At 39.5% G+C, this 13,658-nt stretch overlaps 2 protein-coding genes across 5 annotated transcripts in view; one reads left to right on the top strand and one right to left on the bottom strand.

The window, feature by feature from the left end:
- The window catches only part of SERAC1 (serine active site containing 1), a 379,919-nt gene that overhangs the window by 169,705 nt on the left and 196,556 nt on the right, over positions 1-13,658 (bottom strand). The window lies entirely within an intron of this gene.
- Positions 1-13,658, top strand: part of TULP4 (TUB like protein 4) — a 161,761-nt gene that overhangs the window by 121,380 nt on the left and 26,723 nt on the right. For all 4 annotated transcript variants that reach the window (XM_075748312.1, XM_075748314.1, XM_075748315.1 and 1 more), the window contains 3 exons: positions 278-458; positions 3,006-3,140; positions 7,059-7,225. In XM_075748312.1, the coding sequence (XP_075604427.1) occupies positions 278-458; positions 3,006-3,140; positions 7,059-7,225 (483 nt within the window). The remainder of the gene's footprint in view (positions 1-277; positions 459-3,005; positions 3,141-7,058; positions 7,226-13,658) is intronic.

Genomic DNA, 13,658 nt, shown 5'->3' with positions numbered 1-13,658 from the left:
AAAGTGCAATGGCTCATATTAGAGTGAACAAAATGCACCCCACTGTGAGGCATTACTTGCTCACAGATTTTAGGAACTCACCTCTAGACCCTGCTGTTTTGCCTTCGTTCTTTATATACATCTTTGGTTGTGGTGTCCTATGGTGGTACCATTTCACATCCCTGCCTGCTTTGCTTTCAATTAATTTCCAGCTTAGCTAGTTAATTACAAGATAGCTTTGAAACAGGGTCCAGTGGCTGATGTTTGATGGGACTGAGGGCTGTTCTGTTACTTTCAGGTACTGTTTGGCACTGCTGACGGACAGGTTATTGTCATGGACTGCCATGGCCGAATGCTGGCCCATGTGCTCCTTCACGAGTCAGATGGCATCCTCAGCATGTCCTGGAACTACCCCAGCTTCCTGGTGGAGGACAGCAGCGAGAGCGACACGGACTCCGATGACTATTCCCCACCGCAAGGTAGTGTTGTGTGCACATCCTTCTGTTTCAGCTTTGCAAGTGCTCACAAAGACATCTCGAATGCCAGGGAGTTGTCATGCTGTACTCAGCAGGATGGCCACAGGTTCAAGCTGATGGAGGCCAAAAGATGGTGTGTTCCTGTGGAGGTAGCATGGGGGATGGAGCAGAGGGCTGGTACAGGAGAGTTCCTTGCTCTCCCACCAGCCTCGCTGGCTGCGTTGCTTGCTGCAAGTCATACCTCATCTGTTTTCCACAAATGAGATAATGCCACAAAGCTCAAAGTTTTCAGTGAGGGTGAGTGAAAAATGCTTGATGGGGGCATATCAGGTTTCACTGATGAGCAGATGTGAGGTATTGCAATGGTTCACATGTGTGGAGGTGGTCAGAGTGCAGTCACAGAAGTTAATGTGTTATTACATAGATTCACATGAAAATACACCAGTAGTAGACACTAGGAGAAAGTACTACATTTTTAATTTTAAAGAAATCCTATGAAACAGAAATCATGCTCATCATTATAGTCCCATCCTTGATAGTCCTGACATAAAGAGCTCAATAAATTCCATAGAAGGATTGGAAATGAAAATATTTCTTGCAGTTACACAGAATAGAACAAGGGTGACTGCAGCTGTTGGAATTACTAATTCCCATGCTTCAGAGCACATTGCAAGTTTGAGGGTCAGGAAGAAATCCTTCCCTCCCCTTAAGTATAAATATAACTCATTGGATGAAGTGTTTTGGTTTTAAACTCTTTGGAAATGATCAATAACCAGGACCTAGAAGGCCTCGGTATCCATGCGCAGTCAGCCCCATCCTTCTTATTCAAGTCATGCTAATACTTCTTGTTAATGCTGCTGTTGACTAGTCTATAAGATCTAGGTAAGCTGTTTCTGTGTTCCTGTGTATAAAGTCTGAACTAAATGAAGAAGTAAATTAATATAACAGTGACTCTACAATGAAAAATTTAAATTAGCTGGAAAAAATAGCTAGAAATAATTCTGAATTTGCATCTCAAACCTGAACCCCTGAATTGAGAATTCTTGCAGTTTTAACTCTAATTTGGATTCAGACCAAAAATCTACCTTTTCCAGAATCATGTGTATATATGTCAATATAATAAGCATGTGTGTTTAACAAATAGTGATAGAAGATAATGTGATTATCTGGTAAATGTTAGCATCTTTTAAAACTGAGTTTTCTTTTGGCTTTCATGCCTCACTTTTGGTACTGGGTGGTGAGATTTCTTACCTTAGAAGAACAGAAACAAACTTCAAATTTCCTAGCAAGCTTCTAAAGCAAGAAAAGGAACAAAATTATATTGGTTTTTCATTGTTTTTTTAAAATACTGTGGTTCCAGTTGGAAGATGGTGAAGATGCAGAGCACACAGATGAGAACTTAAGTGATCCAAATGCACTAGGTTTTTCTGAGTCAATCGGGGTGGGCGGACTCGTTACAAGCCTACAAGCCTATTTTAATGATTACCCAAACATGATGTGTTTTCTTTAGAGCAAATGCAGCATAAACCTCTCAAAGGTGACAAGCCTTTGACTCACACAGATGTGTAGGAAGGACTGGAAGTTTGATGGGTTTTTCTTACCAAATCATATACGCACAGAGATGCTAATTACTAGATGTCTTTCTCCAAAGTGCTTATTGATCAGCTTTTTTACAAATTCAGGAAGCAATACCACTCTTAACTGGCTCTGCCATTTTTGTTGACTGCAAAGATGCTGGCTGGGCCTTGAGAGGCACTTTTATCAGGGGCCAGTGGCATCTCCTGCCAGAACTGGTAATTAAAAAAGCGTTAAACAGTGAGTGCTACAGATAGTGATATTGGTCATTAAGTATTTGAACAAGGGAATTTCAGTGAATGCTGAAAAAACAAGCCCAGAGGAGCAGAGACTTTGCAGAAATGGATTTTAAAGCCAAGTGTTCCATTTGGGCTCATCTATACCTTTAAGTGCATTGGGATCCTGTTAGGCAGGATGGCAGGTAACTTTTCATGCTGCTGCCTAGCTCTTAACATTTAGAATGCAGTAATTTGTGAAAGGTCAGTATGTTCTCTTAGAAGGTCTCATAATCTAAGTGACTTCAGGAGGAGTTTCCAGCACTTCCCCAAGCAAAAAGTGTATCTAACAAATAGCTTTTCATGTGATTATATTGTTTATTACACTGGTTTTGAACTTGGGTCCCAAGGAAGCCTTCCAAAGCACTAGTTTTTGATTTGTGGACACTTTGGGGAGTTGACAATAGAGACAGATTGAAAACCACCACTGTATAACATAACAGTATATCCATAAATCACTTTGGATATGCCACAGTAAAAATTCAAAAAGTAAAAACATTGGGGGTTTCACAAAAGCAGTCAAACTAACTAGCTAAACCTGCTTTGCTTTTGCCCATAGACGCTGCAGACATAAGCAGATAGAGTTGAAGGCTTGGAACCACTCCTGATGGCGGTGGGCTGAAGTACAGTGTATTTCAGCCTGGATGTAATTACTTCTGGTTGTTTGCCTTTTGCTCACTCCAGAACCTTGTTTTTGCAGATGGACCAGCTGCGTATCCAGTCCCAGTGCAGAACACCAAGCCACTACTTACTGTCAGCTTCACATCAGGAGACATCAGTTTAATGAACAATTATGATGACTTGTCTCCTACTATCATCCGCTCAGGGTTGAAAGGTACAGAAGGAAGCCATTTCACCCCCTTCCTATGCTCTGCTTTTCTTGTATTTCTGGTGATCTGTGTATAGGTTACGTTTTTGCGGTTGTCTCCCCTAACCCAGAAGCACTCGGTCACCGTTATTGCCATTTCCAGCAGTGCCACCTGCTGGGGAAGAGCAGCTGATATCTTGGCTGATAGAGCTTTTGGGTTTGAAAAATCTTTCGATTTTTGAGATTGTGTTTTATGGCAGCGTTGTAGAGCAAATTGATCTATTCACAGTTCTTCAGCTGAATGTGCTAATCTGTTTATGCTTCTTTGTGTGAATGCCCCTGCTACGTAACACTTCCTTTGCACCTTTAATACACAAGGTGTCCTCCCATGCTTTTGGTAACCAGGTACAAATAGCACTGCTGCTTTGAGTCCCACAAATTTTGGAAACTTGCTAGAATTAGTATTTATCAAGAGGCAAGTTGTTCTGAGAAAACGAAAATTCCACTGATTAATTACGTCTTGCTAAGTGATGTGCATGAATGTTTGTAAGATCAGTATACCATATAAAATCTTTAATTCACATTGAAATGTTTACTGTTCTTACCTTGCAAAAAATCCCTTACTTTGCCAGCACTCTCAGTACAATTTACGGTGCTTTGCCTGGAGAGAAGTTTTATTTCACTACGGCACATAAGCACATATTTAAATGTCAGTTCCATTGATTCTTTTTCATCTCCATAGGTAAATTAGTTTTATATTAGATGAAAAAAACCAAAAAACTGTTAGAGCAGAATCTTAGCTGTTGTGTAACAGCGGGATATTTTTGGTGAAAAGTTGCCCTAACACTAGCCCAATAGTTTTTGGGTGATTCACTGTGTAAGGTAGTCTTAAGAGGTTAAAATATCATCTTTGAGGTTTCTTTTCCACTCCTGCTTCCATCTGTGCCAACACAAGAAGCGCGTGGCTGGCAAAATGTGGCATCCTGGGGCAATCCTATGATCCAGAAAACTTCTTTAGCTGAAAGGACGCCTAAAGTCTGGGAAACTGGAACCGGTTTAGAGAAGCTCTTGTGATATCCACCAAGGGTCATGCCAGCATCTCTACAGAATTATAGTAAATAGGATAGGAAGTAGTCTAGAGTTGTCACCTAGTCTAGCTTTCAGCTGGAAACGGTAGGAGACACAAACTCCATCTTACTCTCTGTTTAGAGTTGCAGGGCTCCATCTTGCCGAGGATGTCTGTCCTATTTCTCTTTCCCCATTGACTTTCACTAATGGAAAAAAGATCCCTTAATTATGTCCCCCTCCTCTAGCAAAATATTAATGTGCAAACTACAGTAGAAATATTGTTTATGAATTGTAAACTGGATTACATCATTGACCTCAGTAGAAGAATGTGCAACATTTTGCTGGATCGGGAGTGTGTATGAGACACAGAGAGAAAAGTGATTGGGATATCACTGTCTCTTGTTTAGAAGCTACATGTTGTACAGTGCAAAGTATTTTGCATATAGCTGCCATATAGATGTAAACATTTTCTTATCAAATTTTTTTTCTAGTGACTGTAATTTTATTGGTTGTTACCACATGCAAGAACGTGCAAAACCACCCAGCTCACGGTCCCCATTCTCTTCAGCCACTTGGTATTCTGCTGAGAGTGGACGGTCTTCAGTATTGTGTGCAAGTCTAAATTGAAGTGTTTCTGTTTGAAATCTCTAAGTGTTGCTTTGGGGTCTCTGCAGCAGATGCCCTTGTCTATACAGACTGCTGTAGGCTACTGTAATGTATTTTTAAAGCAGGCAACTATAAAACTATTACAAGCATTACCAATATTTTTTGCTGTTCTGCTAGCTTTGCAGAGCTGTCATTTTACTGGGAGTATTCATATTAAATTGATGCAGAAAAACATTTGCTGTTGGATGGGAATTTGATTACCCAAATACAAGTTGTTCTTTTCATCTAGCTTGAACGTTCCTGGAAGTTTTATCTGTTCTAGTGGAGGTCTTGAATTGTGCAGTTGTATCCTCTCTTTTTTTACACTTTTTAACTTTGTGTTTCTCAGTACACTGCTACCTGCAGAACTGCTGAACTGCATCTACTAGTTGTGCTCGTTAGCTACAACTACTGCCCACAGAGCTATTAGGCATTTTGAGTGCTATCTATTCAAGTTTTGCTGATATACATGCCTGTAGTGGCTGGCAAGTAGTTTTGAGGAATGGATGAAACCTCCATCTGATTTCTAATCTCTGTGCTTTCACTGAGACCTAGTTATCAGTTGAGCTATTGTATGTCAAGGTTCAATAGTCGTTCAAAGCCCTGTCAGCAGTGCAACATGCTGTAAGCTGCACCGTCCCGGGGAGATGCTGCAGCTCACATCCAGCCCTTCGCCGCATTTGCCGCAGCCTAATTCTAGGAGTTTTGAGAGAGAGAAAACTGCTGGATGCAGTAATCACTACTCTTCCTCTTGGTAAGGGGATGTACTGAAAGTCTTACCTGAAGACATGCATCCAAAAGAGATTTTTTTTCTCACTCTGGTAATTGTGTAGTTAAGCCAGTTACCAAAAATGGAGTTGATCAGCATGCCTCGTTGGTTTCTAACCTGCCTATAATTATACTTTCTGAGAAAGATGAATTAAATCCCACTGTAGATGACTTAAAGAGCTGAGGACTGAGAGAAAAAAAGAGGCATACAATGCCTAGCTGTGGAAAAATTACCTTGAGGAACACGTGTCTTGCCTCTGATATGTACAGAAGCATAATTCCCATGAGAAATATCAGAAAGATGAAATACTACAAAACCATTTTAAATTGCACATAAAATCCCTGAAAATGACAAGTTGACAACTTGAAACAATTTTGAGATCTTTCCTGCCAACTCTCATTTCTCTCCTGCTTCTTCATTTGAAGACAGCTTCTCACCCACAAATGTCTTCAAAAGGTTCTTGGCAGATTGAGCATCCCAGAGCACAAAAGTTTTGTCTTGACCTTCACTTTGTCTCAGCACAAAATAGGTGCCTTTCACCTCCAGTTTAAGAGTAAAAAGGTTTAAAGACTAGCTCAGTATTCCTTGCACATGCAAATCTGCCTCTGAAACACAAGCAGAAACGCAAAATACTGGTTTAGTGCTCTTGTTGCAGTATGACAAACAGCCAGGAGTATATAAGGGTTTGAAATTAGCCTCCTAAAATTAAGCGGTGGGTGTTCCTCATCATGAGGTGCCTGTAGGAGAAGTAACTGATTTGTATATTCATATCCACATATATGAGAGACTAAGCAAACTCCTGCTAGACAGATGTTGTGCTTCTGGCAAACTCCTGCTAGACAGATGAGTAAATTTTCACAAGTAAAGTGTCAAAAGAAAAGCTATGACATGGCCATATATATTTATGGACAAAAATCCGAAAGTGTCTCTAGTTTGATGCTATGCTAAACTGTAACTCCTGTTTGAGTTACGCTGAAAGTTATATTCAGAGCCGGTGAGAACATGAGGCATTGCTAAATATGCTGCCTTTTTGCACTGTGGGGCCTTTCCAGACAAATACTCTTTGCTGCTCTCTTAATGAGATTATTTATCTGTGTATTAACTTGATTCCACTTACCCCATAGATATGCATAGAATCTTCCACATCAGTTTTAGCATCTCTAATAAATTTTTGTCCTTAGGTACTTAGGAGCAACCACTGATTACATTCTAGACTCACCACAGAGAGAGAAAAATGAATGGGTTTTACACATTTTTTGCAATTTACAAAATAGAGTTATTCTCGGAAGTGCATATGCGGCATATTTGCTACTATTTCAATGAATGGATTTGGGTTTCTAGGTACGTAGGTAATTTCTGAGAGCGTGATTTACTTAGCTGTTTACGTCACTTTGCACCATCTGGAAACACTGTTCCTATTGATTCTAGTCAGTGATTATTGCAAACTGTCTTTGTGATTTCAGATGTGGTAGTACAGTGGTGTACCCAAGGAGACCTACTTGCAGTAGCAGGCATGGAGAAGCAAAGCCAGCTAGTTGACCTCAGCAATGGTTCCCTATTGAAGAGCGCGCTCGTCAAGTTCTACAATGTGCGCGGGGAACATATCTACACTCTGGAGACCCCTGTGCAGGTAGGAGGTATTTTTTAAGTCAGTTCTTAATGCTTTGCTGACAAGTTTTTCCCACATTAGCTCACTGGTATAGACCTGCAGTGTGAAAAGGGTTGCAAAACGTCCTGAACACATTCTAAAATACGATATAGATAAAAATGCACTATAAATAATTATTGTTTGCAGTAAGGTAGACATCCAAGAGTGCATCTGATTGTAAGGCCCACTGTGCTAGGTGTTGTGCAAATATATGGTGAGAAACAGTCTGTTTCCCAAAACTATTGGGCCATGAATGGACAAGACAGAAAAATGAGATTCTGTTCGTTTATGGATAAGTGACTGAGGAGAAAAAACTAGGGAACTTGCTTGGTGTTGTAGCAGAGCCAAGAACTGGATAAAAATATTCCAAGTCCAGTATCATAACCACAAGATTATTCTCTGTTTGTTATTGCTGTAATTTGCTAATGTACAATCAGTGGATCTGATGCAATATTTTACTCTTATGGCATCAGATGGAGAAGGATGAATCAGAAAGTCTTGTTTCTATTCCCACTTTCTGTACAGACTTTCACTGTAACCTTGGTCGTGTTACTTGACAAATAAATGTCAACACATGGTCTGTGCGCTGCTTAGGAGCACAGCGTGTTTCCTTGGTCTTCGATGGTATTTCAGAACCTAGCTGAATGTCACTCTACAGTTTATTTAGTTTTCTGCAGAGTAGGGATGATCCTGTTCTGATTTCTGACTGTTACTGGTGAAACTTAATTAATTTATAATAGCTTTCAAGTCAAAAAGTGAAGAAAGATGCTATAGATATATTTACTTAATGATGTTTAATGATGATACCATTTGTTATAATTTCTTTTTCAGTACCCTGATCGGGGATGGATACAAAAGGATGACGTAGTAAACCAGCTGCTAAGCTTTTGTGTTTGCTTACATTTAGCATTAACCTGTGCTTATTAACGTTAGCAGTCTAATTTAGATAGAATTCTTTAGTTTTGTAATGTATGAAATAATACTCTTTAAAGCCAACCTAAATATGTACAGTGACATCTAACACTGATTTAGGTACGTAAAGGACTTAACCGTACACACCACTTTATTGTCTTAAACATAGCCCTTTCCTCTCTAGATCAGCTATGGAGAAAACATACTTATACCAGTGTTGCTTATTCCCAGACCAGGTAAAAACCAGAGCTCGTTCTGTTACTTCCATACCGGAACACTGTATGTCCATGTTGGCCGTTGAGCCAGTATAACACTCTGGGTTCAAGCTGTGAAGTCAAGCTGTGGTTTGAGCAGTGGATCTGATGGGGTCAGGTTGCCTTTAGGTGTGCATGTGTGCCTGCTTATCTGTTACTGCTGTCTCCCTCACTTTGTTCCCAGTCACCTCAGATGCCTTCATTTCCTCTAGCTCTCCCATATCCCATCAACTTCTTTTCATATTTTCAGCTCTTCTCCTTTCTCCTCTTAATCAGCTGGGAGAAAGCACATAGTGAGGCTGTCGCAAGGGCTAATTATTCTGCCATTATATGAGTACTTACAGGGCAACTGACAGGTCATGCAGAACAAGTAACTGCCAAGTTGATGCTGCAGTATTTGTCATAGTGAAAATACTGACATGAGCGTCTCTGCTCTTTCCAGCTGCTAATTTTCACTGAAATTGCAGCATTTTAGTATCATGGAGATTTCTTCCCCTGTTGTCAACTTCAGATGAAAAGCCAGCAGCTTCAGAAGTTGTAAGCCAGGTTGGAAGTGAAGGATGGGGGGGGGGGGGGGTGTCAGAAGATGGCAACCACCACTTCATAGCACAATCATGGAGTCTCATTTCCTTGGGAAACCAGGATAAAAATAATTATTCAAACTGATAGATTTATTAAAAAAAAAATGTGCATAAACCTGCCTAAAATTAGAGTCACCCCTCATCTCTTCCTAGTCAGTGTGTATTCTCTTTATTTAGTACATTTAAATTCATATTTACTCAGCTGCAGGAGGAAGTGAGGAGTCTTTGAGAAGGACACCTGTATCTGCTCATGTGGACTATGCTTCTATGTATTTGAAAGCTGGTCTAGTGGTATTAGCAGCTAAGTAACAGGTATGCTAGAACATTGCTAAGTATTTGGTTTACTAACAAAACCAGATAAAAAACGCTGTGGCAAAAAAAATTGCTAGTAACTTTTGTTATTCTGTGCCTCTGCTCCAAACATGTATATGCAAAGATGACAGAGTAGGTCAGTGGTCCTGGTAATTTGTCTGATGACAAATTCATCAGGGTAAATTAATTAGTTTTTTGTACCATGACAGTCATCCTTGTAATGGGATTTTATAAAATTCGTCACTGAAGAAAAGAATTGAAAAGAAAAAAATTTCCTCATATTGAACTCTTCTGCTAAAACTGTTTTTTTTCTGAAGCAAGCAAAAGTGCGACTGAAAAGCACGTTTATTCTAAATGAACATTGTTCTGACTATGAAGGTCAAAAAAAAAAGTAAAGCAGCAACAGACATAGAACATAGTGCATTAGAGGTGCAAAACTGAGTTTCCATGTGGTACTCTGTCCCAATTCTTTGATAAAGCAGACATCTGAAAGTTTTATCAGTAAAATATACTGAACTGGTTTTGTTTCTGCTGTTTGTCTGCCCTGTCTTTGATAGGATATTCAGGAAATAAGAGATTTTATTGTTTAGAACAAAACTCAGTCTAAAACTGACATAGGATTTATATGCAACTTGGTTGGAATGTTACCTAACATAAAGTCACTGCAAACCCAAAGGCAGAATCGATTTGGGTACTGCAGGTTGCTGATCTGGATGATCTGTTGTCATGGATCCCTTCAAGGTGTTTTAAGTGCCACCTTCTCCTCCAGCTTTAATATGGTTTTGGCATCCTCTGTCTCATTTGATTGACTCTCTTACGTTCTTGCCTTCAGTGTAGGATTTTTATGTTTCCTAAACCTTGTTTGCTGACTATAAGATCAGGAAATCACTCTTGTTTAGGAGTATCCAATTGAACGTAGTAGCTTTGCATGAAAAATAACATTCGTAAATAGAGTGGTAGATTTAGCGTAGTGTAACAGTCTCTCTTGTTCCCTGCTCTGGGGCTCCAGCCTGCCACCCTGGCATGCTGCAAGAATATATTTGCAGAATATAGTGGCAAGTGCTGAAAAAGCACCAGTAAGGGTTGGGCAAATAGTGAACTTACGCTACACAGAATCAAACTAGTTTGAACCTTGAAAGAATGATGAAAAAATTTCAGAGGAGACTTTAGAAAGCCACACCAGACTTTTATCTTATTGGAAGCAGTACTCTGAAAACTGGGTCCATACTGTGATTCCAGAGAGTCAGTACTGGTATTTTATACAAAAAGTATATCTTTGAGGCTGTTGATCAGCTGATAACTATTCAAAAATATACTATCAATTTCTGTAAAAGTTAGGTTTTACTACACTTGCCTTTGTGTACACAAACACCAACGTGATGTACCAAAAACATGCCCAGTTCTTTTAGCTGGCAGTTTTTTCATGGGCATGCTTTTTCAACATTTAAAAATGTGATTACAACAGCAGGCTGCCCTGCTGATCATAATTCTTTTATTAGAAGAATGTTAATTTCTTACATTATTTGTTAAATCCTCACAACCTTTCCATCACATCAAGCAGAGATAAGAATAATCAACTCATTCAAGACTGTTTTACAGTTCTGCTAAAATTATTTACTGGAAATGCTGCAACCCAGTTCTGTCACTTCAGAATTTCTCATCTGATGTGCAGACAGGTCTTTGTTATATCAACTAACTTGTCACTTCTGAGTGGATACAGCTGCTTCATATCTTCTCATTTGAACTTTAAACAGAGGAGTCTCCTACAGGATCACTTCAAAATTATCTAACTGCTAACTTTTAACAAACCTGTGAAATATTTCTGTCTAATGGTTCAAAGTTGTGGCTCATATTTTGGTTCCTTCTTCACTTTTTATACTTTTCTTTTTTATATGTCTCAGAGAGGACCAAGGGAACAGGAACGTGGATTTAGAAACCCTGATGCTGATCTCATCTATACACCTATAATTCTACAGTAAATTTACATTAGCTTATGGTTTTCTACCACTGTGTAACTGATGTGAGAACAGATTAAACCTCAAGTACAATGAAGAAGAAGGGTAAGAGTGAACTGAGCCCCGCATGTTCCAGAATTGGTTGTATAGGCAACGAGATTAGATGCAGAAAAACCGTAATCGCATTTTTATCAGTGTAATATTTTTAAAACGTGAGTCAAAGTGGTGTACCAAAGGCCAAATCTTTATGGGAGAGGTTTCCAGGAGTCTTTCAGAAGAAGACCCACTTGCTTTAAACCTGCTGCTGTCAGCAGCAGCCTTCACAGCCTTTCATGGGCTGTTACTCTGCTGGAAGTGTCCTGGCATCTGAATGGATAGATTTCAGATAATGTGGTCCTGCAGAAACCTGGTAGTTGTGTAAAAGCTATTTTACTAAAGTCTGAGAAGGAGGGTGCAATTTTAGGTTAAATTCAGATCAGAAGGCTTTGAGAGAAAAGACTGCCTTTTATGTTACCCAGCTGAGCTGACCTTGCTTACTTCGTCTTCATTTATTTCACATAGAACGTTCAGGCTTGTTGCTTCTGAATTAACGTTACCTTTCATTTATATCGTCTGAAATTAATCCTATTTAGTTGTTATCGGATAACAACAAAGCTTTAAGAAGAGTGTTTTTCCTTACAGAAAGAGAAGCAAGAGCAACAGTTCAGAACAAGCTGGTGAAACATTCTTTGGGATATCACTAAGGATCTTGATATTTTCCATACAGGCTGTAAGGTCGTCTCTCACTGCTGCAGAAATGGCCTATGATCAGGACTGGACAATGGAGACACTTGTCTAAGCAAAGACTCATTCTGCTAAAATGGAGTCTAATTGTTGTATTGAAATCTTAAAAATAATTACTGTAGAAACAGAGAGGATGTAAGAAACGTCTGCAAATCAAATATGAGTTTGCTACATGAAAAATCATATAAGGCCGCAGCAGTGTAATTTCTGACCACATCATAGCCTTTATTGCTTTTATCACCATCTATTCTTAGCAGTTAATATTATCCCCACTGTAAATATGGAGAACAGAAGAATGAAGAAGTCACATTACTTTCCAGCAGCCACCCATGAATGCTGTGGCAGTACAGAGATGTGCACACACAATTCACAAGAGCCAGGTGGGCACTGCAGCCGTTGCACCTTCCAGCTTCTCTCTGAGAAAAGCAGAGGGGAAAATGTATGTCTCCACATCAGCAGTCTAAAGTGAGAGCAAACAGGCAACATACGTCAGAGTTTTACTTAACGTACCATTCACTAGATACTATTTTGTAGTTGGATTCTTTCTCCTGAGAAAAAAAATCTCACTTGTTGCTGGGCTTTCTGCCCTGGAATACCATTTTTATTTCATTACCAATGGGGCTCCCAATGCCAGCAGACAAGGGATTAGTGCAAGCAGCCGGGAGGCCCCAGGGCTCAGGGTTTCTGAGCTCAAGACAGGCAGCAAGAATCAGCTTGAACAGTGTTTTCATTGACTGAAATGTGTACAAGTGATGAGAGGTATATAAATTATGTTGTGTCCAGTAAGAGAGACAGTTGAGTAACTTAGAAGAAGCAACTACAGAGCTTGAGCAGGAGTATCCGTTGCCACATGCTTTTCTATGGGGAGCTGACATCCCAGCTCGGGGTACGGATTTGAGTAGGTGTAGCTGACTTGCAAGCCTACTCTGAAAAAAATGGCAGAAGAGCTCCTTGTGGGCCACTTTTTGAGATGTGTTTTCAGTCAATATTTCTCCTGATCAAACATCTCATTTTTTTGTCCTTTAGCCAAATATTTCTAATATGTAATTGTCACAGAGCTGAATCCTATCCATGTGTAGAAGTTCAAGGGGGTTTCCATGATTTTTTTTCCCCCTACATGTTTGTACTTATACCCTGGAATTCGTTCAGGTATTTACAGTTTGTGCTGATGGGATTTTCATATGCAAAGTGAGATTAGAAATTTCCATTAGACGTTATACTTGTAGCTGCATTTACATGTTCCTAGCAGAAAAAAAAATATATGTGCAGACAGCGAAAATAAAATTCTTCTGTGCTATAATTTGCATGTTCATTTTCTAACAAGTGCAATATGGGTATCAACAACTTTTTTCCTTCTTTTTTTTACTTAAACAATGCAAATAAGTGGATGCTTTATGAGGAGCAGTACTTTTGCATTGGATGTTGAAGTTCAATTGTGTTTTCTCAGCAGAGTTTGGAAGGATAGCTGTAGCCATCTCTGACTTGCTGCAGTAATTGATTCATATCCCTTGTCCATCAAGGGAAAGAGTGGGAAGTGTAGTTACTGAAAAATATTATTGGAGCAGTACATTTAAAGGTCAGGTCAGAGCTGGCATTTGGGTGATCTTTTATTTCTCCA

This window comes from Balearica regulorum, chromosome 3 (assembly GCF_011004875.1).
Source record: "Balearica regulorum gibbericeps isolate bBalReg1 chromosome 3, bBalReg1.pri, whole genome shotgun sequence".
NCBI classification, from domain to species: Eukaryota; Metazoa; Chordata; class Aves; order Gruiformes; family Gruidae; genus Balearica; species Balearica regulorum.
The sequence above is the reverse complement of the archived record's forward strand: the minus strand, read 5'-3'. Positions and strand labels throughout refer to the sequence as shown.